This window comes from Haliotis asinina, chromosome 4, assembly GCF_037392515.1.
Source record: "Haliotis asinina isolate JCU_RB_2024 chromosome 4, JCU_Hal_asi_v2, whole genome shotgun sequence".
Lineage (NCBI taxonomy): Eukaryota > Metazoa > Mollusca > Gastropoda > Lepetellida > Haliotidae > Haliotis > Haliotis asinina.
The window spans coordinates 60,416,194-60,440,355 of NC_090283.1; the positions used below are offsets into that span (position 1 = coordinate 60,416,194).

The 24,162-nt window shown below is 39.9% G+C and overlaps 1 protein-coding gene across 1 annotated transcript in view; it reads left to right on the forward strand.

Annotated features, from left to right (window-relative positions):
- Window positions 1–24,162, forward strand: part of LOC137281749 (glypican-6-like) — a 98,706-nt gene that overhangs the window by 61,480 nt on the left and 13,064 nt on the right. Inside the window, exon 5 of the mRNA XM_067813347.1 lies at window positions 15,906–16,036. Within this exon, the coding sequence (XP_067669448.1) occupies window positions 15,906–16,036 (131 nt within the window). The remainder of the gene's footprint in view (window positions 1–15,905; window positions 16,037–24,162) is intronic.

The window sequence follows — 24,162 nt, forward strand, 5'->3', positions numbered from 1 at the left end:
TCTTCCTTGCGGGTTGTTGGGTGGCTCAGTGGTCTGTGCAGTTAGCCAGGAGTTTGATTCCACACAGTAACTCTGTTGTGCTTGTTCACAGCCGTGAACAACATTGCTGGATTGTGGGTGAGAACGCTTTTTAAAAAAACTTATGATCACATTGAAGGTTTGGGTTGTTGCATTGGCAGAGCCAATGGGGGGGTTCAGGTATCCCCTCCTTTCAAAATTCCTGGATCCACCCTTGATCAAGTTGACAGACTTGTTTATGACCAACTACCACCCTGTCTGTCTTCTTCCTGTCCACCACCAGATTTTACCTGCAGACTGGTGCAAGTCAACAAACGTGCAACGAATTTGCCTCAATTCGACCTGCTAAAAATTGATTTTAAGCAATATTGGTAAGGAGCGTTCCAAGCAGCATTGGTGTCACAGTGTTTTACTGAGCTACGTGTACGTATATTTACGGAAAATGTTATCTGGAAGACCTTGAATTCTTTGCTGCTGTTACACATGCACATTATTCAGACATGGGGAGATACGAAGTTGAGGCAGATGAAGATGTATGTTAATCTGAAATGTCTGATGTGTCAGATGTAGGTTAATGCAATACTAAGTATCCATTGTCTGTGCCTCCCATATATTAAGGAATACAGCTTTGTAGGGGTGGGGAAAAATATGGACTGCTCACGGTTTGTTACACACGCTTACATCATGGTCGCAGCGAAATCTATGGAAATTTCAGTGCTGGTTTAGTGAGGTGGACTTGCCTTTGATCGCCATTTTGTTAAATAACAGCGGTAGAGTATCTGAATGTTTCGCTTGCAAGAAACATTTGTCAAGTCCATAGAAGTTCAGCTGACATTTAACTGGTTTGTGAAATTTAAACAAGCAAAGCAAAGCTGGGATATTAGAAATATTGTGTTCAAAAAGTCATGTTCAGAGTGTTATTTCATGTATTCGTCTCACAAACTAAATTCTGTAATGCAGACATATTTTAATTTCAATTACATTTCATCATCAAGATCACTGATATGTTTGTCAACAAAACATTTCGAAGGACAGGACAAAATTCTGAATATCTAAAGTTTGGAGAACTTAATTCTAGGAAAATTTATTTCAGTGCTGGTGAAATTCATTTATCATACATTCTTATATAAGCTCCTGACACCTCTTGACTTCACAAGGGGTATCAGAATCTGCACACCTCACAGATAGTGGACTACATATAGAAATAGACTGGTTTTAGATAAACACTGTCTATCATTCCTAGACTTTCACATATAACATTTCCATGTTTGTTATATTCCATCAGTGAAGCGAAATCTGTACGTCGGCTGTTGCCAAATGAATCGCCAGATGTCACAGGTGACACATTAGTTAATGTTTCTTAAATGTCCTCCAGCTATTACCCCCCACCCCTGGAATGTCTCTGGAATCCATGGAAAATAATATTGATGATTCTACATTAAGTCAAATGATGATGGATTAGTCTTATGTAGAATCTATTTCAACAATAGAAATCTTGGTCAGTCTAATGAGTGAGTAAGTATGATGTTACGCTGCTTTTAGCAATATTCCAGCTATATCATGGTGGGGACACAAGGTATGGGCCTCAGTAATTGTACCCATGTCGGGAATCAAACCCAGGTCTTCAGTCTGATGAGAACACGCTTTAACCATTACTCCGCTCCACCAACTCTGTGAATCTAAGAGGGTAACATTGTCCTTGTCACAGGTGATATATTTCATTTCATACACATATAATATTTCACTCAATAGGTGAGATATAACGCCATGTACAGGTGAGATGTTTCATTATGTACAGGTGAGATATTTCATACAGGTGAGATGTTTCATGTACAGGTGAGATAATTCTTACAGGTGAGATGTTTCATTTTTTACAGGTGAGATATTTCATACAGGTGAGATGTTTCATTATGTACAGGTGAGATATAACACCATATACAGGTGAGATATTTCATACAGGTGAGATGTTTCATTATGTACAGGTGAGATATTTCATACAGGTGAGATGTTTTATGTACAGGTGAGATAATTCTTACAGGTGAGATGTTTCATTATGTACATGTGAGATATTTCATACAGGTGAGATGTTTCATGTACAGGTGAGATATTTCATACAGGTGAGATGTTTCATTATGTACAGGTGAGATATTTCATACAGGTGAGATGTTTCATGTACAGGTGAGGTATTTCATACAGGTGAGATGTTTCATTATGTACATGTGAGATATTTCACTACAGTTAAGATAACACCAGCTACAGACGAGGTATTTCATGTCATACACATAAGAAATATCACTTCAGAGTTGAGATATTTGGCTGCGTACATGTGAGATATTTCACCACCTTCAGTTTTCACCACCAGTGAAATATCCTACTACATTAAGGTGAAACAGATATTGTTACAATTTTGAACCCTTAACCTGATTAGATTCTTATTTCTTACGTGTGGGAAATGTACGGACCTAATGAGTAAATAAACACTATCATCTTTAATGTGATATTGACACTAAATAGTTGAAAACTCCACTGTTTTATTTCCAACACATTGTTGTAATATTTGTAAATACAACTCCAGACTGGTTGTAGGAAAAACTGCAATGACTTGTTGAGTTCTACAAGTAATTAATATTATCAGCACACGTTTTCCCTCAAAAGCCAAGCTGAAGGTTAAGAAGCCAGTGATGCCCCTAAATACTGTTTCACTAATCCAAACACACTGGCTTTATATCTTCTTGCTGTCTACCAGCATTGTTTATGGGGAAAGTAATCTTTCACCTATGTACATTAAGGAATTTGGCTGCTTTGGTGATGCATGAATTGGAACAAGTATTCCGACCCCCCTCCATGTGGGCCCCACCTGTTCCAGTATTCCTCCTACCTGGCTTGGCAGCCCTCGTCTGTCCAGGAATTAAACCACAGAAAAAAAGAGTCAGGAGGCCATGTGAACCCAATTATCCAGGAACTATGGCTCTTCTTTGAAGAGCAACAAAACCAGGAAAGTCAAGAAACATGGTAGTTTCTACCACTGGTGTTATTAACCTCCAACGAGACATCAGAAAATTGAGGCAAGGAAAAACGTTCTTGTTTTGATCGATCGAGGTGTGTGTGGAAGAAACAGGTGTTAGCACTGGGCCGGCCAGCAAGGTGTTACTAGCCGCCTTTGAACAGTTGCAGAACCGCTCTGTGGTTCCGGTTTGCCAGAACAGTTCCGTTATGTATACCAGGCCTCCATATCAGGTTGTTGTAGGGAGTCAAATGTTTTGTTTTCTGAGATATCTTGATGTTACAGTTCAGACATTTGGTTATGTATTTCCCCTGAGTGAGAAGACTATTTACGACTTGGATATCTTTGTGAGTAGTGTTAGAAATGGAGGTATGACTACAGGTACCCCTAATGGCGTTATTTAATGCCAATTTGTAATTAAGCTCCCATCAGTTGATGTCTCGGACAATTGATGTTGCAAATAAAATTACAACTATGTTTATATGGGTTGGCAGTGGGTGTTAAAAAACAAGATTTTTACACACTTTGCAGTAACAGATGTATAAACTGATAAAAGAAAGTTCATCTGTGGAGAAAGTTTACAATTCCAAAGTTGAGACCTGTAGTGTTGGCAAAGAAAACTGCTATTTTGAAAGAGTTACAGCTGTGACCACTGTAGGTGAACTTTGTTTTGCATACCCATGAGTCAAGAACACACTGTGTACTGCACTTGTCAAGAATGTGCTCTATATAAACTTTCACATCCAAAAACGGAACAAATCTTAATGGGCACCAGTCCTGGTATTCTTTCCCAGAAGACTTTCCAAAGTTTTGATTCTAGTTCCTGTCAGTATTACAGAGAACGCTACCAGATGTCGACACGAAAAGTCAAAACCAGATGATCCCAATTCTGCAAAAAGGCTCCGCCCAGACCTCGAGAAAATAAATAATCGCATGTAAAAACAATTATTTAGTCCGCCTTGAAACAAGTGATTGCCATAACAGTTATAGATTTTTTATATATATGGTTTTCTATTTATGTATAATTAGAGGGAGGGGATTTTTTTGTGTGTAATACAGTAATAAAAAGTACTAAAATTACTTTTTTTTTAAAAACAGAGCTGTCCTCTTGGTGATTGTTCCTTACTGGTAATATGTGGTCATATGGTATGCTGCTTTTTCTTCAAAGGGACATGGACTTTGAAGAATGTTTTTAGACATCATTTCAGAAAGGGCTGTGGGTGGGGCAAGGCAGAGAGGCGGGTATGTATTTGGTGGGGACAAAGTTTCTTTGGGTGTCACGTAAATCTAATTAGGATGTTATAAATGTGTTTTTATTCCAGAATATACTAAAACATACTTTTTCTTTAGAATTCAGTTTAAGTTGAAACCTTTGAGATATAGCTCAGCATGGAAACTTTTTGGCAACATTCAAGAAGAACCTTCTGTAGTAACGATTGATTACCCCTTGGGATGACTGGAAGAAAGATTCAGTATGTGCGAGACGTATCTCCAGGGCTGTGTACACTGGTATTTCCTAAGGACATATACTGAATAGCAAAAGAAATGCAACTTTTTTCTTCTTCTTCTTCTTTTTTTAATACTAGTTTATTAATAGAAGACAAGCTAACTTATATGAGATTTGGATTTCAATTTTTTTAACATGTGTTTCTTTTGCTGTTCAGTTTGTTCAGTGAATTAATGATCGACATCTAAATCAAGCACTAAATCCTCCATGGAGTAAAGGGGAACTATATTTCAGGGTGGATGGATTCAAGCAGGTAATTTTAATGTGAATGCATTGAAGGCCATCTTGTTTCAGCATTTCAAGTTTCAATTGAACATCTATCAAACGTAGATAACAAACAACAAGGATGATGAGTGGTTGCTTTGGATAAGCTACGATATCCCCTAGCAGTGAATGCATCATATGAGATAACTTGTGTATCCCACGGAGGGGCTTACAGGATTAGGGGAAGCACTTTTAGGAGGTGAAATATCAGACACGATATCCACATCTGAAAACATGGTATTAAGCTCCCACTGTAATGGCGAGATTTATAGCAAGGGCTCATGCTGTCTTGTAAAGGTTCACCCCCCTTCTTCTCTCCTCTCGTAATCCTGCAGGGGCGGATGTTGACTCTCACAGGTCATTCAAGGATATGTGACCTCTTATATTATATCCAATTCAAGTTAATGAGCTCATTAATATAGTAGGAGAAGTCAGTATATCGCTATATCATTAGAGATTGGACAATATTACGAATCATTTTGTGAATTAATGCTTGTTTCATTTTCTTTAACTTCAGTCCCAATGTTGTCCATGAGATTGTTTCGGGATTTCTCGATGGATCAACTGGATCACATGATCCACTGCTACGGTTTTCACATGACCATGAAATGTCGGTTCGATAATCATCAAATCTTTCCTTTGAGTCCACTGTAATGCCTGCCTGTGATCAGACTCAGTCAGTTTCCACATGGAGGACCTTTTGGGGCTAATAATGTCCTACTCATATAAGAATAATGTTATTAAAATTGAAATTTCCGTTTTTATTGATATTTTCTCAAAGTACAAAGTAGTTCATCAGAAACATCTCTGGAAAAGAGAGTTTTAATGTTAAACTCCAAAAAGATTTCAATTTGAGTATTTCACACAATTTATATTGATAGCAGCGGTAAATAATTTGTGGGGTTTGTTGTGTACAATGTATAAGACACAGTGAGCAGACAGTATAAGGGTGGTGTGTAAGGTAAAGGCTGTGGAGTATATGGGGAGGTGTGTAATGAAAACTCTATAGTCTCAGCCTATTGACGCCCGAAGTTATGTTGTGTCAGAGTATTGCTGTGTGTTTATGTCAGTAGACTATTAAACGTACAAGGGTCATCAAGAATATTATGTGCTCTTTTCGCTGCCTTTTTAACAAATTATGAGTTTGATTTGTAATTGTCTTTTTACGATTCCCTCGAGATCAATTCCGGCCATAAAATTATGGCCTCTTTTCGTCATGGCCAACGAAGCGAGTCAATCTTGACTATGAATACTCTTCAAAGAGGGAAGCCTTTGAATCCTACCTCTTTTGAATAGACCTATCAAATACTCGGCTGTAGGCAGTGTAACAAAACGACAGCGAGAGGCTTCTGGTTCACTAAGAATTTGAATTTTGCTCCTACGAAATGGTTCCAACATTGAGTAGATGAAAGAGATATGATTATCCAAGGTGTGGCAACTCTCCCCCTACCCACAATGCCCTGTTGCCTCATGCTGGAGCTAAACCCTTTCATCTTGACCCTTCGGCCATCCATCAAATCTGCGTGACAGCCAGACACAGACGGGACTTCAGGGTGGGTGATGTACCTGAGAGGATTGGGTTTAATCCTGGAAGCGGGTGGGCATCCAGTTACTCCCAGCCATACAATGTTCTGAATTACTGGAAGACATTTGTCTAAATTGAAACATTTGAAACATTCCACATCTATTTGATACTGAAATATGTTTTGAGTTGCAATGGATAGGAACAAGGTTTGAGTTAGGTGAGCCTCTGTGGTTGAAATTGAATTGTAGGTGAAAAGCTAAACAAAGGTTCAGCCAACCAATATGGCCAGTGAAACTAATTCATTTGATGACAAAAAATATCGCGATACGGACCTGTAAGTTTTGTTTTAAGTTGCATGAGCTCTTGTGGTTGACATCAAACCATAAATCTAAACAAGATTCCCCTGACCAGTGCAGACAACATCAAGTTACAGCCTTTTGAGAATAATGTTGTTTTGTCTGGTTTGTGATCAGTCGCATGGCAGGAATTACTGCTGTGAGATATCACAGAACAAACGCTTACGTTTCAGTGAGTGGTGGTGTTACCAGCAAGGCAGGAGACCAGTACTGTGTTTCAGACAATATTTGTCATTTCCTTACACGTGTTAAGACCAAGGACCACCACGGCCATGTTCTCAGCATGGACATTGTGTTTTCCTTCAGTTTGGATCATGTATAATGTTGAACATTTTTTTTCAAAGTCACGAAAGATGCATTAAAAACATGGGTGAAAGTATTTGATTTCATTTTTAGAAAAAGTTGATACTGTCGTGAAAATGCTCTGCCTTCATGAGAGGGCATCTGAATGTGTAATACTATACATTTTGTTAGAAAGGCGAGATCAGATTAGAAATGCCGCCATATTTAAGGGGGATGTTATTTGTCTTCTATTAGATGAATCATCACGATTTTCTTCAAGCCCTCTTCCTCTGCTCTTTCAACCATTCTTGATAAATTGAGGGGCGCGTTAAATGCAAATTTTGGACAGCGATTTCATGCAGAGAATCTCAAATGGAAATGAAATATTTGTTTTTGAACAATTTTAGTGGATTTGTTTTTTGTCAGCCTGCGTGTCATCTAATCATGTGACAGCGGGTGTCTTCGGAGGGCGTAACATGAATTATGATGATTGGTTGACAAGAAATTGTCGATAATGAAGTGATATTGTCAGAAAAGATATATCATATTCCAGCACTTGCACAAAACTCAATTTGAGTTAAAGGCAGAGTATTTGGGCAGGGACCTGACTTTATATGAAATATTTTCATTGTTTCCTGCTGGTATACTGATGAAGCAGAATGGCAGGGCTAGACAACCAAGAAGGCCTCCCCTGTTTTTGGTTTGTAATTATAAAACAAACGGACGATGTTTCACGTTGCGACGACATAATACATTTATCACATTCGTTGAATGAACACTTACTCTGTCGTGACGGATGATCGATATCGGTTAAGTTGAAGCACGTCAGAAATTAGATGTGTAACTTTGAATCTATGTATGGATGATAGACGGCTAAATATGATTGCTGATGTTTGACGTGAATACTGAGAAATTTTGACTTTGCGATCATGTTATGTTGTACAGCAGAGTGGGCAGATGTTTCGGTACGTTACTTTACATACAAGCAGTAAGTTCAAACTGTTTGTGGTATTGTACACACTGCAAGTCCAAAATAACTTCTATATTTCTTGAGACCTAAGAGGACTAATGACAATGCTCATTGGATTAATTGGTTTTATCCCAACTGCTTCCCTAAAAGTACTTCCTGATGTCCCCGCCGTAATGCTTGAATGAATATTGCTAAAAGTGGCGTAAAACTAAACCTCACTCACTTACAGTACTTCATTGTTGGCCAATATTGAGGAAACAGTTTGACATTATTTGCTGGTAATCTTACACAGCTTTGTTTAAAAGTGTCTGGTAATTGGTTCAAATGTGTTCAAGTCAAAACTTGATGGCGTATCGATTTCAACGGACATGTCTCATCAATGTGTCTCGCGCACCCGCACGCGCACGCACACACACATGCCCAGGCATGCACGCACGCACGCGCTGCATGTGCGCGCGCACACACACATTTTGTAGCGCCAGTCACAGTGATTGTCTGCACCACCAGGCATTACTGTTCCTACAGCCCCAGTCGCAATGTATGGAAGGCTGTTGTGCATCTAGTAGTATGTAAACATGCACATGTTTCAATGTTCTACAGGATTGGCCGATGTAGCAGGCATTTGTGAGAAGTTGTTTGAAAAAATAAAGAATTCCTGTTGGCTAGTTTTGTTTCTTCTCCTGCACACCCTTAACCTATTGTTGGATGAATTACTGTAACTGAACACACCTATGGATGAATAGCTTACACCAGTGGATTGATAACAGCCATATAGCACGTAGTAAACAATTGCGACTGGCTCGTCCAAATATTGCTGTGCAAACCTCGAAAACTGTTGTTGCTCAGACAATGTTGTAAAATTGTTGTTGTCAGTAGTGCATATTGGAGTACATATGATGCTAACTATATGGGTGTAGGTGTGATATTGAGTACATGGGATAGGTGTGATATTGAGTACATGGGTGTAGGTGTGATATTGAGTACATGGGGGTAGGTGTGATATTGAGTACATGGGTGTAGGTGTGATATTGAGTACATGGGTGTAGGTGTGATATTGAGTACATGTTGTAGGTGTGATATTGAGTACATGGGTGTAGGTGTGATATTGAGTACATGTTGTAGGTGTGATATTGAGTACATGGGATAGGTGTGATATTGAGTACTTGGGTGTAGGTGTGATATTGAGTACATGTTGTAGGTGTGATATTGAGTACATGGGTGTAGGTGTGATATTGAGTACATGGGTGTAGGTGTGATATTGAGTACATGGGTGTAGGTGTGATATTGAGTACATGGGTGTAGGTGTGATATTGAGTACATGGGTGTAGGTGTGATATTGAGTACATGGGTGTAGGTGTGATATTGAGTACATGTTGTAGGTGTGATATTGAGTACATGGGTGTAGGTGTGATATTGAGTACATGTTGTAGGTGTGATATTGAGTACATGGGTGTAGGTGTGATATTGAGTACATGGGTGTAGGTGTGATATTGAGTACATGGGTGTAGGTGTGATATTGAGTACATGGGTGTAGGTGTGATATTGAGTACATGTTGTAGGTGTGATATTGAGTACATGGGTGTAGGTGTGATATTGAGTACATGGGTGTAGGTGTGATATTGAGTACATGGGTGTAGGTGTGATATTGAGTACATGGGTGTAGGTGTGATATTGAGTACATGGGTGTAGGTGTGATATTGAGTACATGGGTGTAGGTGTGATATTGAGTACATGGGTGTAGATGTGATATTGAGTACATGGGTGTAGGTGTGATATTGAGTACATGGGTGTAGGTGTGATATTGAGTACATGGGTGTAGGTGTGATATTGAGTACATGGGTGTAGGTGTGATATTGAGTACATGGGTGTAGGTGTGATATTGAGTACATGTTGTAGGTGTGATATTGAGTACATGGGTGTAGGTGTGATATTGAGTACATGGGTGTAGGTGTGATATTGAGTACATGGGTGTAGGTGTGATATTGAGTACATGGGTGTAGGTGTGATATTGAGTACATGTTGTAGGTGTGATATTGAGTACATGGGTGTAGGTGTGATATTGAGTACATGGGTGTAGGTGTGATATTGAGTACATGTTGTAGGTGTGATATTGAGTACATGGGTGTAGGTGTGATATTGAGTACATGGGTGTAGGTGTGATATTGAGTACATGTTGTAGGTGTGATATTGAGTACATGGGTGTAGGTGTGATATTGAGTACATGGGTGTAGGTGTGATATTGAGTACATGTTGTAGGTGTGATATTGAGTACATGGGGGTAGGTGTGATATTGAGTACATGGGTGTAGGTGTGATATTGAGTACATGGGTGTAGGTGTGATATTGAGTACATGGGTGTAGGTGTGATATTGAGTACATGGGTGTAGGTGTGATGTTGAGTACATGGGTGTAGGTGTGATATTGAGTACATGGGTGTAGGTGTGATATTGAGTACATGGGTGTAGGTGTGATATTGAGTACATGTTGTAGGTGTGATATTGAGTACATGGGTGTAGGTGTGATATTGAGTACATGGGTGTAGGTGTGATATTGAGTACATGGGTGTAGGTGTGATATTGAGTACATGGGTGTAGGTGTGATATTGAGTACATGGGTGTAGGTGTGATATTGAGTACATGTTGTAGGTGTGATATTGAGTACATGGGTGTAGGTGTGATATTGAGTACATGGGTGTAGGTGTGATATTGAGTACATGGGTGTAGGTGTGATATTGAGTACATGGGTGTAGGTGTGATATTGAGTACATGTTGTAGGTGTGATATTGAGTACATGGGTGTAGGTGTGATATTGAGTACATGGGTGTAGGTGTGATATTGAGTACATGTTGTAGGTGTGATATTGAGTACATGGGTGTAGGTGTGATATTGAGTACATGGGTGTAGGTGTGATATTGAGTACATGTTGTAGGTGTGATATTGAGTACATGGGTGTAGGTGTGATATTGAGTACATGGGTGTAGGTGTGATATTGAGTACATGTTGTAGGTGTGATATTGAGTACATGGGGGTAGGTGTGATATTGAGTACATGGGTGTAGGTGTGATATTGAGTACATGGGTGTAGGTGTGATATTGAGTACATGGGTGTAGGTGTGATATTGAGTACATGTTGTAGGTGTGATATTGAGTACATGGGTGTAGGAGTGATATTGAGTACTTGGGTGTAGGTGTGATATTGAGTACATGGGTGTAGGTGTGATATTGAGTACATGGGTGTAGGTGTGATATTGAGTACATGGGTGTAGATGTGATATTGAGTACATGTTGTAGGTGTGATATTGAGTACATGGGTGTAGGTGTGATATTGAGTACATGGGTGTAGGTGTGATATTGAGTACATGGGTGTAGGTGTGATATTGAGTACTTGGGTGTAGGTGTGATATTGAGTACATGTTGTAGGTGTGATATTGAGTACATGGGTGTAGGTGTGATATTGAGTACATGTTGTAGGTGTGATATTGAGTACATGGGTGTAGGTGTGATATTGAGTACATGTTGTAGGTGTGATATTGAGTACATGTTGTAGGTGTGATATTGAGTACATGGGTGTAGGTGTGATATTGAGTACTTGGGTGTAGGTGTGATATTGAGTACATGTTGTAGGTGTGATATTGAGTACATGTTGTAGGTGTGATATTGAGTACATGGGGGTAGGTGTGATATTGAGTACATGGGGGTAGGTGTGATATTGAGTACATGGGGCTAGGTTTGATATTGAGTAAATGGGGTAGGTTTGTCATTAATGAATGTTGGAAAACATATTGTATTGTGTATATGGAGGTAGGTGTGAAATTGAGTATATGGGAGTAAGTGTGATACTGAGTATATGGGGGTAGGTATGTTATTAATGAATGTTGGAGTATATATGATATTATGGGTATATCAGGGTAGGTGTGATATTAAGTATACTGGGGGCAGGCATATTATTAATGTGTATGAGTACATATGAGTGTATTGGCATAGGTGTCTAATTCTGTCAATTAGTGTAGGTATGCTGTTTGTGTACATAGTTAAGTTGTCAGAGTATATGAGCGGTATGGTAGCCTTGTGATTAAACCACTTGCTCATCATGATGAAGACACAATTTAGTTTTCCATACATGGTTACAATGTGCAAAGCTCATTTCTGGTGTGATATTGCTAAAATATTGCTGACATCGATGTAAAACTAAATTCACTCAGTCACTTACTATTGGTGTATATATTTTTCCTTCCATGATACGGTTGTTTTCCGAGTAGGATCTTTGTATACATCTTCATGTACTTTTTTATTCAAGAAATACTTGTATAAACCGTATATGGACATAACATCATTGTACTATGTGACTACATGCTGTGACTATTACAGTGTCCGATGTTAAGATGTTTCTTGTTGAATGAAGAAGGGAATGACTTAAAAGTGACAACTTTATTTTCAAAATAATTTCAGAATGTTGACCATGATTGTAAACAGCAGTTCCTATTTGCAATTTTTGTAATGACCGCAAAGTTTAAAGAATGTCCCACGTTGTCCTCGCCATGCTTTGTTAGACCACTGACAGACAGGGAGAGGGAAGCCCCCAGTTAACATGGCCGCAAATCTAGTTAGACTGTGAGTCATCCACAGACTTATTAACTCGCACCTCAGCCCAAAATCATTTCCTGAACTCGAAACCCTGATTGGAACAGTTTTTTTCTTGGTGAAAGAAGGTTAATTTAACCCTCTCCAGACGGTGTCCTTTGTTTTAACCCCCAAGCTGTTTCAGATTAGCAAGTCTTAATTTGGATTATTTGTTGAAATATTTTGATTATTATAAAATAATGGATCTTGTTTCTTTGTCCTTCGACATCTTTGTTTTTCTTGCTAGGAATTGGTGTGCTGTCAAGATAGTGTGCACCAATTAATTTGGTCAATAGAACATTTCAGAATTTGGCTCATTTTGTCTTGAATGTTTGTATTCAAATAATATCAGTGTCAGCAATTTTTTGTTAAATGTATATTAATGACAGTGTTGTTTTATCAGCTGTGACTCATTCGTTAATGAGGTTAATGTAAAAAAATCTAATTAAGGATGAAAATGATCTATACTGATCGTGGATAAACACAATCACTTTAGCCATTGCTTGGTATATTAGAGTTGAGTTATTAGCCAATCTTCCAAAACTAATCACAATTTTTACTAGACTCTGAAGACCAGTGGCTACAGATTGACACTGTATATATTTGATGAAAAGAAACAATTTATCCCATAGGTTTCGTTAACTCTTCGTTAAACAACCACGATGTGTGTTAATGCATGTACAAAACCACTCGACGTTACTGGACACTCTCAGGAGATACATCACGAATCCATACTCAGACCCATCGAATGACATACGGTAAATACCAGGCCTCCCTTCCCGCTCCTACAAAAACCTATTGTTATTCAGGTCAACTACAACTTTTATTGTGTCCAGCACCCCATCCTCTCGAGCTAGCCCTGGCGACAGTGGGTATTGTTTTAGTCTGTGGTGAGACCCATCTGCAGCTCAGATGCACATGGCGACCCACATGCAAGGGCTGACAAGTAGGAGATTGTGTTAGTACTCGACTAGTCATTATTGGATTTCTTGCCTTGACTCATCGATAGAAATGAACTGGGTAAATTCATTTGGGAGTTTTGACCATTAGGAAAGATAGCCAGTAGTAATCTTCTTTGAGTAACCTGTGGGTGCTGTGAAGTTTACGGCTGTGCCTCGCAGCATGGGGGACTCATACGAACGTATCTCTAAAATTGATAGACATTTTCGACAGAAGAGAAAAAATTATTGGATTAAAGAAGTATTAATCAGGTTGCCTTACTGCGGGGATGAAGTGTTTAGGAGATGTTGAAGTTTAGCTTTTTTCCTAGTGTTGTGCTTCAGGGAAGAATAGGGTGATTTAGTGATCTACTTCAAAATGAGTTACTCGGAATTTCAAGTGTCTTTAAAAAGATGTGGCAGCCGTGAAAATGCTGAACACAATACAGTTCCATTAGAAGATACCACTGTGGTGGGTTGTGATGTTAGCTGTCTGTTCGTGGGGATACTGTGACTTGTTCTTGGGCACATGCCAGGGGGTAGGAGTATGACGTGCGAGTCCATTAGTAGGGTCTGTGACTTGTTCATGGTGACGTGCTAGGGGAGTGGAGGTGTGACATGGGAGTCAATTAGTAGGGTCTGTGACTTGTTCATGGTGACATGCTAGGGGAGTGGAGGTGTGACATGGGAGTCCATTAGTAGGATCTGTGACTTGTTCATGGTGACATGCAAGGGGAGTGGAGGTGTGACATGGGAGTCCATTAGTAGGGTCTGTGGCTTGCTTATGGGGACTTTTAAGGATTCATCTGGTGGGACTTTCCCCCACTTGTCAGTGAGACCTTACTGGGATGACTTTGAGTTCTTAGAGTTGTATATGAATGACAGAACCCAGGAGCAATGCGTGGAATGACATGCTGTAAATTGACCTCACTGACAGTCACACACTGACTGCACTCATCCTCTCGGAGGTGATTGTTTCTCCCTGCACTGTTATCAAGGTATATTTTCTTGACCATTCTGTGTTTCTGCAATAGTCTGGGCTTATTCCTCATTATGCGCTGGTCTGGAAGACTGAACTCACACATCAAAGGTGTCTCCCATATGCTCCCATTATGTCATAGACAACAAAGACAGCTCACACCCCATCATGGAGAAGTTACTCAACAACGAAAAGGATTTGCTTGTAATCTTGTCCAGCTTGTTGAGTTGATTCACAGTTGCTGTGTTATGTAAGGCATTGTTTGAGCAGGAAGGTGTGAGGTGCTTAGACTGCAGGTCTCTGGTGGTAATGCTGGTGTAGGTCAATTAGAGGTTACCCTGCTGTGTCAGTGGAGTCACTATGTGCCTTGTGGACAAAACCGTTATGTCAGCATGAATGGAGCTTACTTACTGAGGGGATCAGAGTTCTGGTGACGTTTGATGTCCTGACTGTGTACAAGAAGTAAACGTGGTAAAGACCACTTGCTGAGCAGGCAGGACCTTCCTATAATGCTGAACCACCCATCAAAACTCTTAGAGACCAACCCAAAAATAACCGATAACCCAACAGTCTACTCACCTAGCATTACACCCTTCCACAATCCCAGAAACAACGGACAGATCAAATGATAGATCCACCTTTCAGTACATCTCCCCCCTGCCAATCCATCCCCCCTTCTTGCATACATTCATAAAATCTCTGCGCATCCATCCACCTTTTTGTCCACCCACCCTCCCTCTATCCATCCACCCATCTATGCTCCTTTCTGTCCATCTACCATCCATCCATCTATGCACCTTTCAGTCCATACATCCACCTATCAGTCCATCCACCATCCATCCATCTATCCATGCACCTTTCAGTCCATACATCCACCTGTCAGTCCATCCACCATCCATCCATCCATCCATGCACCTTTCAGTCCATACATCCACCTGTCAGTCCATCCACCATCCATCCATCCATCCATGCACCTATCAGTCCATACATCCACCTGTCAGTCCATCCACCATCCATCCATCCATCCATGCACCTTTCAGTCCATACATCCACCTGTCAGTCCATCCACCATCCATCCATCCATCCATGCACCTATCAGTCCATACATCCACCTGTCAGTCCATCCACCATCCATCCATCCATCCATCCATGCACCTATCAGTCCATACATCCACCTGTCAGTCCATCCACCATCCATCCATCCATCCATGCACCTTTCAGTCCATACATCCACCTGTCAGTCCATCCACCATCCATCCATCCATCCATGCACCTTTCAGTCCATACATCCAACTATCAGTCCATCCACCATCCATCCATCCATCCAGGTGCCTTTCAGTCCAAACATCCGCCTATCAGTCCATCCACCCTCCCTCCAGTCGAGTCAAAGATAAATCTCTGTAAGAATCCGCATTTTAACATATTTCATCGGTTGTTTGTTTCAGACGCCATGAAGATGCTAGCTGGGCGTCTTGAAGGGCCATTCAATATTGAGTCTGTGGTTGATCCTATTGATGTCAAAATATCTGACGCCATCATGAACCTGCAAGAGAACGGCCAACAAGTTTCTGCCAAGGTATGTAGAAAGAATCATTGTTTGAATGTAAGATTGTCATGTCACAATGGGCATGCAGTTGCCATGGTGACTGTGAAAAGGAATGACAAGCCTCCAAAATCATCCGGGACAACCAATTGTGTTGATGGGAAATATAAATATATCCAGTGATGATCTTCCTCATTGCGTAGTTGCGTTTGAATTGTATCAGTCTGGCCCAGTTCATTGTACCAAAGACGTAAACAGATGGTGCTTCTTCTCACCCTGCCAATGCTTCAACCATACTCTTACAGATATTTGTGCATCCTTGGGCAAAATCAGAATCCTGACAATGTATAGATATTCACTTTATATAATACTTGATGCATTTATTTTGCTGTTCAGTATACATGTGTATTTCTCAAAATATTTCACTGGTAGTACAATATTTGTTACTTAATAACATCGTCAGTCTTGCTGTGTGGGTATCGGTGAGTAATGTGATGAAGACCCTTGACCAGCCTCCGCAGCTGGAGTAGTGGAATTGTAGCTGTCATTCGTCAGTTTGAGTTTTCACTAACAACAAAGATACAACCAATCAATAGTGACTCTTGTGCATTCATTACAACTCAGGCCCTTGAGGACGTTTCATAACAGGAGAAATATAAAGTTCCCACAATGCAGTTTCCCAAATCGTATTCCAGGCAAATTCTTCAGTTGTTTTCACTGTCATTGTGTGGAAGAAGGCTTGGTCCTGGTTGCTGGTACTGACAGCATTGGCCTTAGTCAAGGGCTGTGACCGATGAATGCCTGATTTTATTCAAACCAAATCATACGAATTATGCTTCACATCAGCATTACGATTAAAAAAAATTACCTAAATATATTTCTTGTGAGATAAGATATTTCATAGGCTTTGAAAATGCAAAGTTGCTGTCAGTGCCCCAAGGATGTGTGGCAATACATTTAGAACAGAAAGCCTGACTGAATTCTGTAGTTTCAATGGAGTATGAGTGCTGGCTCAGACAAAGAAGAAATCCATTGAAAAATAATGAAACCTTGAAGTATGGTGGAACAGTAAGCCAGTCTTCACCTCTTTGTTTGAGGATGATAGCGACAGTCACAACATCATCATCTTCTAAATCCCTCCGAGAAAAAGAGGAGTAAAACAGAACAAGGAGAAAGGGGGGATCCAGCAATAGCAAACACAGGGTGGGCGCTGGTGTCAGGCTGTGGGAGCCCTATTGTGCTAGGGGGCTTTGTGGAGGTTGCAAGGGGCTCAAATTTAGTGGCCACTCGTAACATGGCAAACACAGGATTTGACTTGGCTTGTCTTGTATAAAGATGTAATCAGAAATCATCGTCTCAACTTGCTCTGACATGGCCTGATTTGTGTCGGAGCTTACCTCACAAAAGTGGTGGCCAGATTTTAAACGAAATCTATTAGTTCATGACTGATCATCAAAACAGATTGTGCCTTGAATATGTCATGGCGTAGTTCAGTATGACAATTACATACCATAATACCAAGTGTATTTCTTTCTATTTTTGGATATCTTGGAGAACATCCGCTTTAACATTGTCTCACTTATTTCTTCAGTTGAATGTAGCGTGCAAAGATATACATATTATGCACGTGCAGAATTTGTCTTTTGTTCCATCTAATTGGACATCCCTGTTCACCCAGTAGTAGTTTGATCTATTGAATATTGTAGGAGTGAGTGAGTGATTTTAGTTTTACCCCGCACTCAGCAATATTACAGCTAAATGGCGGCGGTCTGTAAATAATCAAGTCTGGACCAGACAATCCAGTGATCAACAACATGAGCATCGATCTGCGCAATTGGGAACCGATGATATGTGTCAACCAAGTCAGCGAGCCTGACCACCCGATCCCGTTAGTTGCCTCTTGCGACAAGCACAGTCGCTTTTTATGGCAAGCATGTGTTGCTGAAGGCTTATTCTACCCCGGGACCTTCACGGGAGTTGAAATTGATAATACGATGTGCCATTGCGATTGACATCTAATGATCATGGGGAGAAATACCAGTGCCTTGAGCATGTCCCAGTTGCATGGACACGTGCACTATATAATTATCCTACAAAAAAAATGAAAAACAAAACGATACATTGATGTGAGACGTGTTAGCAGACTAATGAATTATATCACCATATACTGCCATACAATTTTATTGTCGCGTACAGACTGCTCTCCTGACTGCTAATCCAGATGCGTAAGAGAAAAGTTCCCATCAGAATTAATTCTTTCATGTTACTCAGATTAATGTTTTTTGGTGAAAAAGTGCATAAAAACTGACTGCTGATATTTAACGCGTACTTGTTCATGCAGGTGATAGAATGCAGTATTTCCTGCAGTGAGATAAAAATGGCAGTCTACATTCCAACTGAAGGGTGTTACTTCTCCACAAATGTCAGAAACAGTTGTGTGCAACTAGTACACTTTGATATATGGGAAGTGATAATTGTAGTAATGGCTTCCAGCAGAGATAATTAGAGTTTTTGTCACAAATTTCGTGTTGTTATGCGAAGATTAATGTTAAAACAGACCCAAAATGGTTGTACTTAAAGGCTAAACAAATGAAATATTTGTGGAATACATAGTGCTGAGAGGAGTCAGTTTGACCTAATGACCTTCTAGAGATTGTGCCAAGTCACACATTCATTGCAGCGTCTATAATCAGCCGTTAGTCTGCATCAACAAATCTCTATTTCCATTTTTAAACATCGACTTTGTATGCATACAAGCTGATGTCCTTGACTGAAAAGAAATAATTAAGAACTTTTAAAGACAGTTGTTCTAAAAAAAAATATATTTGTTATTTATGTGTATGCATATATCTGAATTCAGCATTTTAAACATTTTTAAACAACAGCTTTGTATGCAAGCGAGCTTATGTCCTTGACTGAAAACAAATACATTTACAAAGTTTTAAAGAAAGTTCTTATTTGGCGTGTGTGTGTATGCATGTACTTGAATTCAACATTTTAACTTTCGTCAGCATCTATGGACTTCTGTGTTATAACCCCACAAGTGGAACAAGCCAACAGTTTGATTCATAGGTTTGTTTTGGCATGAAGGCAGTCTGTAATCTGGTTGGAAATAATAAGAGTCCAGTGATTGATATCATGAGTGAGTGAAGTCTTTGAATGTCATTTAGAAGTGTAAATACATAAGAATGAAGATTTTATGGATATCAACTTCTTTATGAGAGAACACAACGTTTCGGAGTTAATGCTTACTCCTTCATCAGGTGATTGAGAAAGGGATACAGAGGTGTATTATATATACAGGTAAAACAATAACAAAGTAACAAGTGGAATGAGTTAACGAAAGCTAGTATAAACAAGCACTTGATAGGAAGCCGATAGTTAAGATAACAATGATGGAAGCCAACGGTAATGCATTTGATTGGATATGTTTACATAACATGATTGGGGATAAGGATGGAAGCCAATGGTGATACATTACGCATGATAGGATGATGTACATAACACACGATAGGGGGTGAGCATGTTTACATGAGGGTTGGTGATGTACAAACATAAGTATGTACTCGGGTAGATAGGCTATACATGAATTACATAGATAGAATGTACACAGGTAGATGAGATTAATTTATCAATAAGTCCCAGGCACTTGGTAGGTACACTCCTTGGTCGCGGTTGATGGCTGGTTTCTGTCTCCGGATCTCGATGGCCTCTTGCAGTTTCCTTTGGCGCCAGTTGTTGTTGTTGGTAGATAGTATGCTAGTGTCCTCCCATCGAATTGAGTGTTCAGGGTTCTTGAGAATATGTTCAGAGATGGCCGATTTCTGGTCGAGTTTCCTGACTGAGGTCTGATGTTCCTTCATTCTGGTGTTGATTGGTCTCAGCGTTTCTCCAATGTATAGGTCGCCACAGTTGCAAGGGATCTGGTAGATGCATCCTCTCGGGTTAGGGTGTTCACAGCTGGGTCCTTTACCGTTGGCTTTTAGGTAGGTCTTGATGGTCTTGCCACTGGAGAAGGTGACATTGATGCTGGCTTTGGTCAGACCTCAGTCAGGAAACTCGACCAGAAATCGGCCATCTCTGAACATATTCTCAAGAACCCTGAACACTCAATTCGATGGGAGGACACTAGCATACTATCTACCAACAACAACAACTGGCGCCAAAGGAAACTGCAAGAGGCCATCGAGATCCGGAGACAGAAACCAGCCATCAACCGCGACCAAGGAGTGTACCTACCAAGTGCCTGGGACTTATTGATAAATTAATCTCATCTACCTGTGTACATTCTATCTATGTAATTCATGTATAGCCTATCTACCCGAGTACATACTTATGTTTGTACATCACCAACCCTCATGTAAACATGCTCACCCCCTATCGTGTGTTATGTACATCATCCTATCATGCGTAATGTATCACCATTGGCTTCCATCCTTATCCCCAATCATGTTATGTAAACATATCCAATCAAATGCATTACCGTTGGCTTCCATCATTGTTATCTTAACTATCGGCTTCCTATCAAGTGCTTGTTTATACTAGCTTTCGTTAACTCATTCCACTTGTTACTTTGTTATTGTTTTACCTGTATATATAATACACCTCTGTATCCCTTTCTCAATCACCTGATGAAGGAGTAAGCATTAACTCCGAAACGTTGTGTTCTCTCATAAAGAAGTTGATATCCATAAAATCTTCATTCTTATGAGTGAGTGAATTGGTTTTATGCTACTTTGTGAAAAAAGAACAGATCAGTTTAGGAAGAAAGCCTGTGCCCTCAATGACATAAGCATGGATGTGTGTAATTGGGACACCATGGCATGATAGAGTCGTCAGTCACCAACATTCGTAACTATTTGTCTCTTTCCGTGACCTACAAGAAGACTCGTACCCCTCTTGTACGCCATTATTGCCAAGAATCGTGGCAAACCAATGAAATCGTGCATAATGAAACTATTTCAAAAGATGAAAACATAACCATTGAATTTTGCTAAACTATAGAAAGCACAATTGAAACATAAACTTTTAGCTAAAGGATGAACAACTTTCAACACTGAAACATATTTGCAAAGGGATCGACCGTATTGCTGTAGGATGTAGGATATTTTTAGAGTCATGTTTGGAAATTCAGAGTTATCTTTCTTTGATGATAGTGCAAGACTGTTTTCATCTCCATGCCCATTTATGTTTCGGCAGGACCCAGTCGTAAACATGGCCAAGAGAGGGGTGCAAAACGCCATCCGGCTTGCCGGAATGACACGAGTATTTACAAATTTACAAATGCAGTCACCAAGTCAGACCACCTGACCTCTGGTGCATTACCTGTGATGACAAATGTGAATTGCTAGTAAACAATTCTAACCCAAATATTCACTGAATATGAAAATTCTGGTTCTAGCCACAAAGGTCTATCCTTCATATTAGTTCCATGCTAAGACATTGAAAGATCAGCTAGGGTAGCCTAGTGGTTAAAGTGTTCATCACAGAGAGAGCCAGGTTCGATGTTCCACATGGATACAATGTGTGTACAGCTTGTGTTCCTCAACCAAGATATGGCTGAAATATTGTTGAAAGCAGCATAAAACCCAACTCACTCACTTGTGTAGTCATGAAGTGCTGGTTTGGTATGTAAACAAAGGGATGATAAGCATCTTGAAAACATTGCTTCATGAGGAGGATTTATATTAACAAAGTTAGATTGAATGTTGTAAAAGATTGGGTGTGGGTGAATAAGAAGAAAATGTTTACTTTCGTAAATATCGGTTCATGAATGTCATATGGAGAGTGAGTGAGTTTAGTTTTACGTCGCATTATAAATATTCCAGCTTTATGGCGACGGACTGTAAATAATCGAGTCTGGACCAGACAGTCCAGTGATCAACAACATGAGCATCGATCGGTGCAATTGGGAACTGATGACGTGTCAACCAAGTCAGCGAGTCTGACCACCCGATCCCGTTTGTCGCCTCTTACGACAAGCACAGTCGCTTTTTATGGCAAGCATGTGTTGCAGAAGGCCTATTCTACCCCGGGACCTTCATGGGTCTATTTTACCCCGGAACCCTCATGGGTCTATTTTACTTCAGAACCTTCATGGGTCTATTTTACCCCGGAACCTTCATGGGTCTATTTTACCCCAGGACCTTCATGGGTCTATTTTACCCCAGGACCTTCATGGGTCTATTTTACCCCAGAACCTTCATGGGTCTGTTTTACCCCGGAACCTTCACGGGTCTATTTTACCCCGTGACCTTCACAGACCTATTTTACACCAGAACCTTCATGGGTCTATTTTACCCCAGAACCATCATGGGTCTTAACTCATATGGAAATGTCAGATATAATAAAATGAACTTCATCGCTCCAAGGTTTCTAGGATGACCAAGTCCAAATTATGTGAAAACCTCGAGGAAATGTTCATTCTTTACAAGTATTGATAATCAGTAAAAGTGCCAGAGGATGTTTTGCAGTGTCAGGCAGGAATCACAGTTGTTCGGCATGCACTGCGCCAACATACAATCCTCGGTTCAATTCCCCAATGCTTGTTCTCTCTGTGCCTCGTATTAACTTGTGAAAAAATTCAGACCTCTCTTAAAGAATAAGGTCAAGTAAACAACAAATGTACATACATTCTCCAGCCCAGCAAACACACCTAAAAAATGAAACCAATGTAACATTTCACTTGATAAATGTATGATCTTGATGACGACCGAATCATCCATGAAATGCAACTTGTAGATGAGAGTGAGGGAATAAGATATACAACTTCTAGGTTTGACATTTTTTTAGTGTATTAATGTTGGTTGAACTGCAGGAAGTCGAGTTGGGTCGGCCACCTTTCCTACCTCCAGCGTGAAGAGTTGGACAAACATGCTGGGTTTGTTTGTTTGGCAAACCTCCTGTCCCCAAGTGTTTCTGTTGCTGTACTTGACAGTCAGTTGACATGGTGTAATAGTGAGGGAATGTTTTGAATCCACCTCATTATAAGACAAATAGAAACTGTTTAATCAGCCTAACATATGACACATCTTTACTTTAGGATGACTCAGTAATGTTTCAAAGAAACGGCGCCTTTTTACATCCTGTTAACTGGTTCGTCAATATTAGCACATACCTGTCAACCAGAATCAATCAGTCAGTATGTGCAAATCAAAACAAATAATTTGTACATCATATTATTTGACGAGGGAATTTCAGTTCTTTGATAAATGGAGTTATTTGTGACTTTTTTTCATTTGTATGAACTGAATTTAGTTGAAGAAACTGACTGTGTAGGCCTTAGGATAGATGTCCGAGTTGGACCAGTCACGAGACGCATCATAGTTTCCGTAGTCACAACAAAGCAGTCAAGAATCTGAAATATCTCTCCTGCTTCAAGGCTAGCTTGTTTGACAAACCAACCCTTACAGCATTTTAGACATTTCTTTTACTCTTGTTCTAATCAACTTCACAATAAATTCCTAATAAAATAATATACTGGACAGAAGTAGTTAGGGATATATGCAAATTTTGCAAAATTCCAATATTCCTAAATTATCTTGTCCAGTATATAAGTACACAATAGAATGTAACGTCTGCAGTACATGATAGAGGATACATGTCCATATCCCTTGGTGATGCTATTTATCTTACTGGATTTTGAACATCGAGTAAGATTGTAAAGCTATGATTTGATGATTGTCTTCGTGTAGTGATGATTGCCATGATTGCAGTCCTCTCTTTGATAGTGAATGTGTTCTAAGAGTGGCTAATGTTTATATCAACCTGGTATGGTATAAAACTTGTATTACCCATTAATCAATCTGTTGTATTGGTTGCAACTGGCAAAGTGTGACCTCAATAACAGTAGGTCGTTAATCACTGTCCGTTTCCGTATCATATCGTGTGGTAGACTTGTGATATGTTGACTAGTTCACTGTCTCGACTAGTGTCGTCTGCTGCAGATGAGTGATGAAACATTCTTTGTGCTACCACTGGAGGAGACCTGTACAAGGAATATGTTTCATGTTGCAGTTAACTGGGATTGTGTTTACATATATACATGATGGTGGGGTAGTGTAATGCTTAAGGCTAGTGGACCCAGGCTTGATTCTCCACATGGGGACAGTTTTTTCTGGTCTCTCCCACAGGTTTTGCTAAAAGTGGCATAAAAGTCG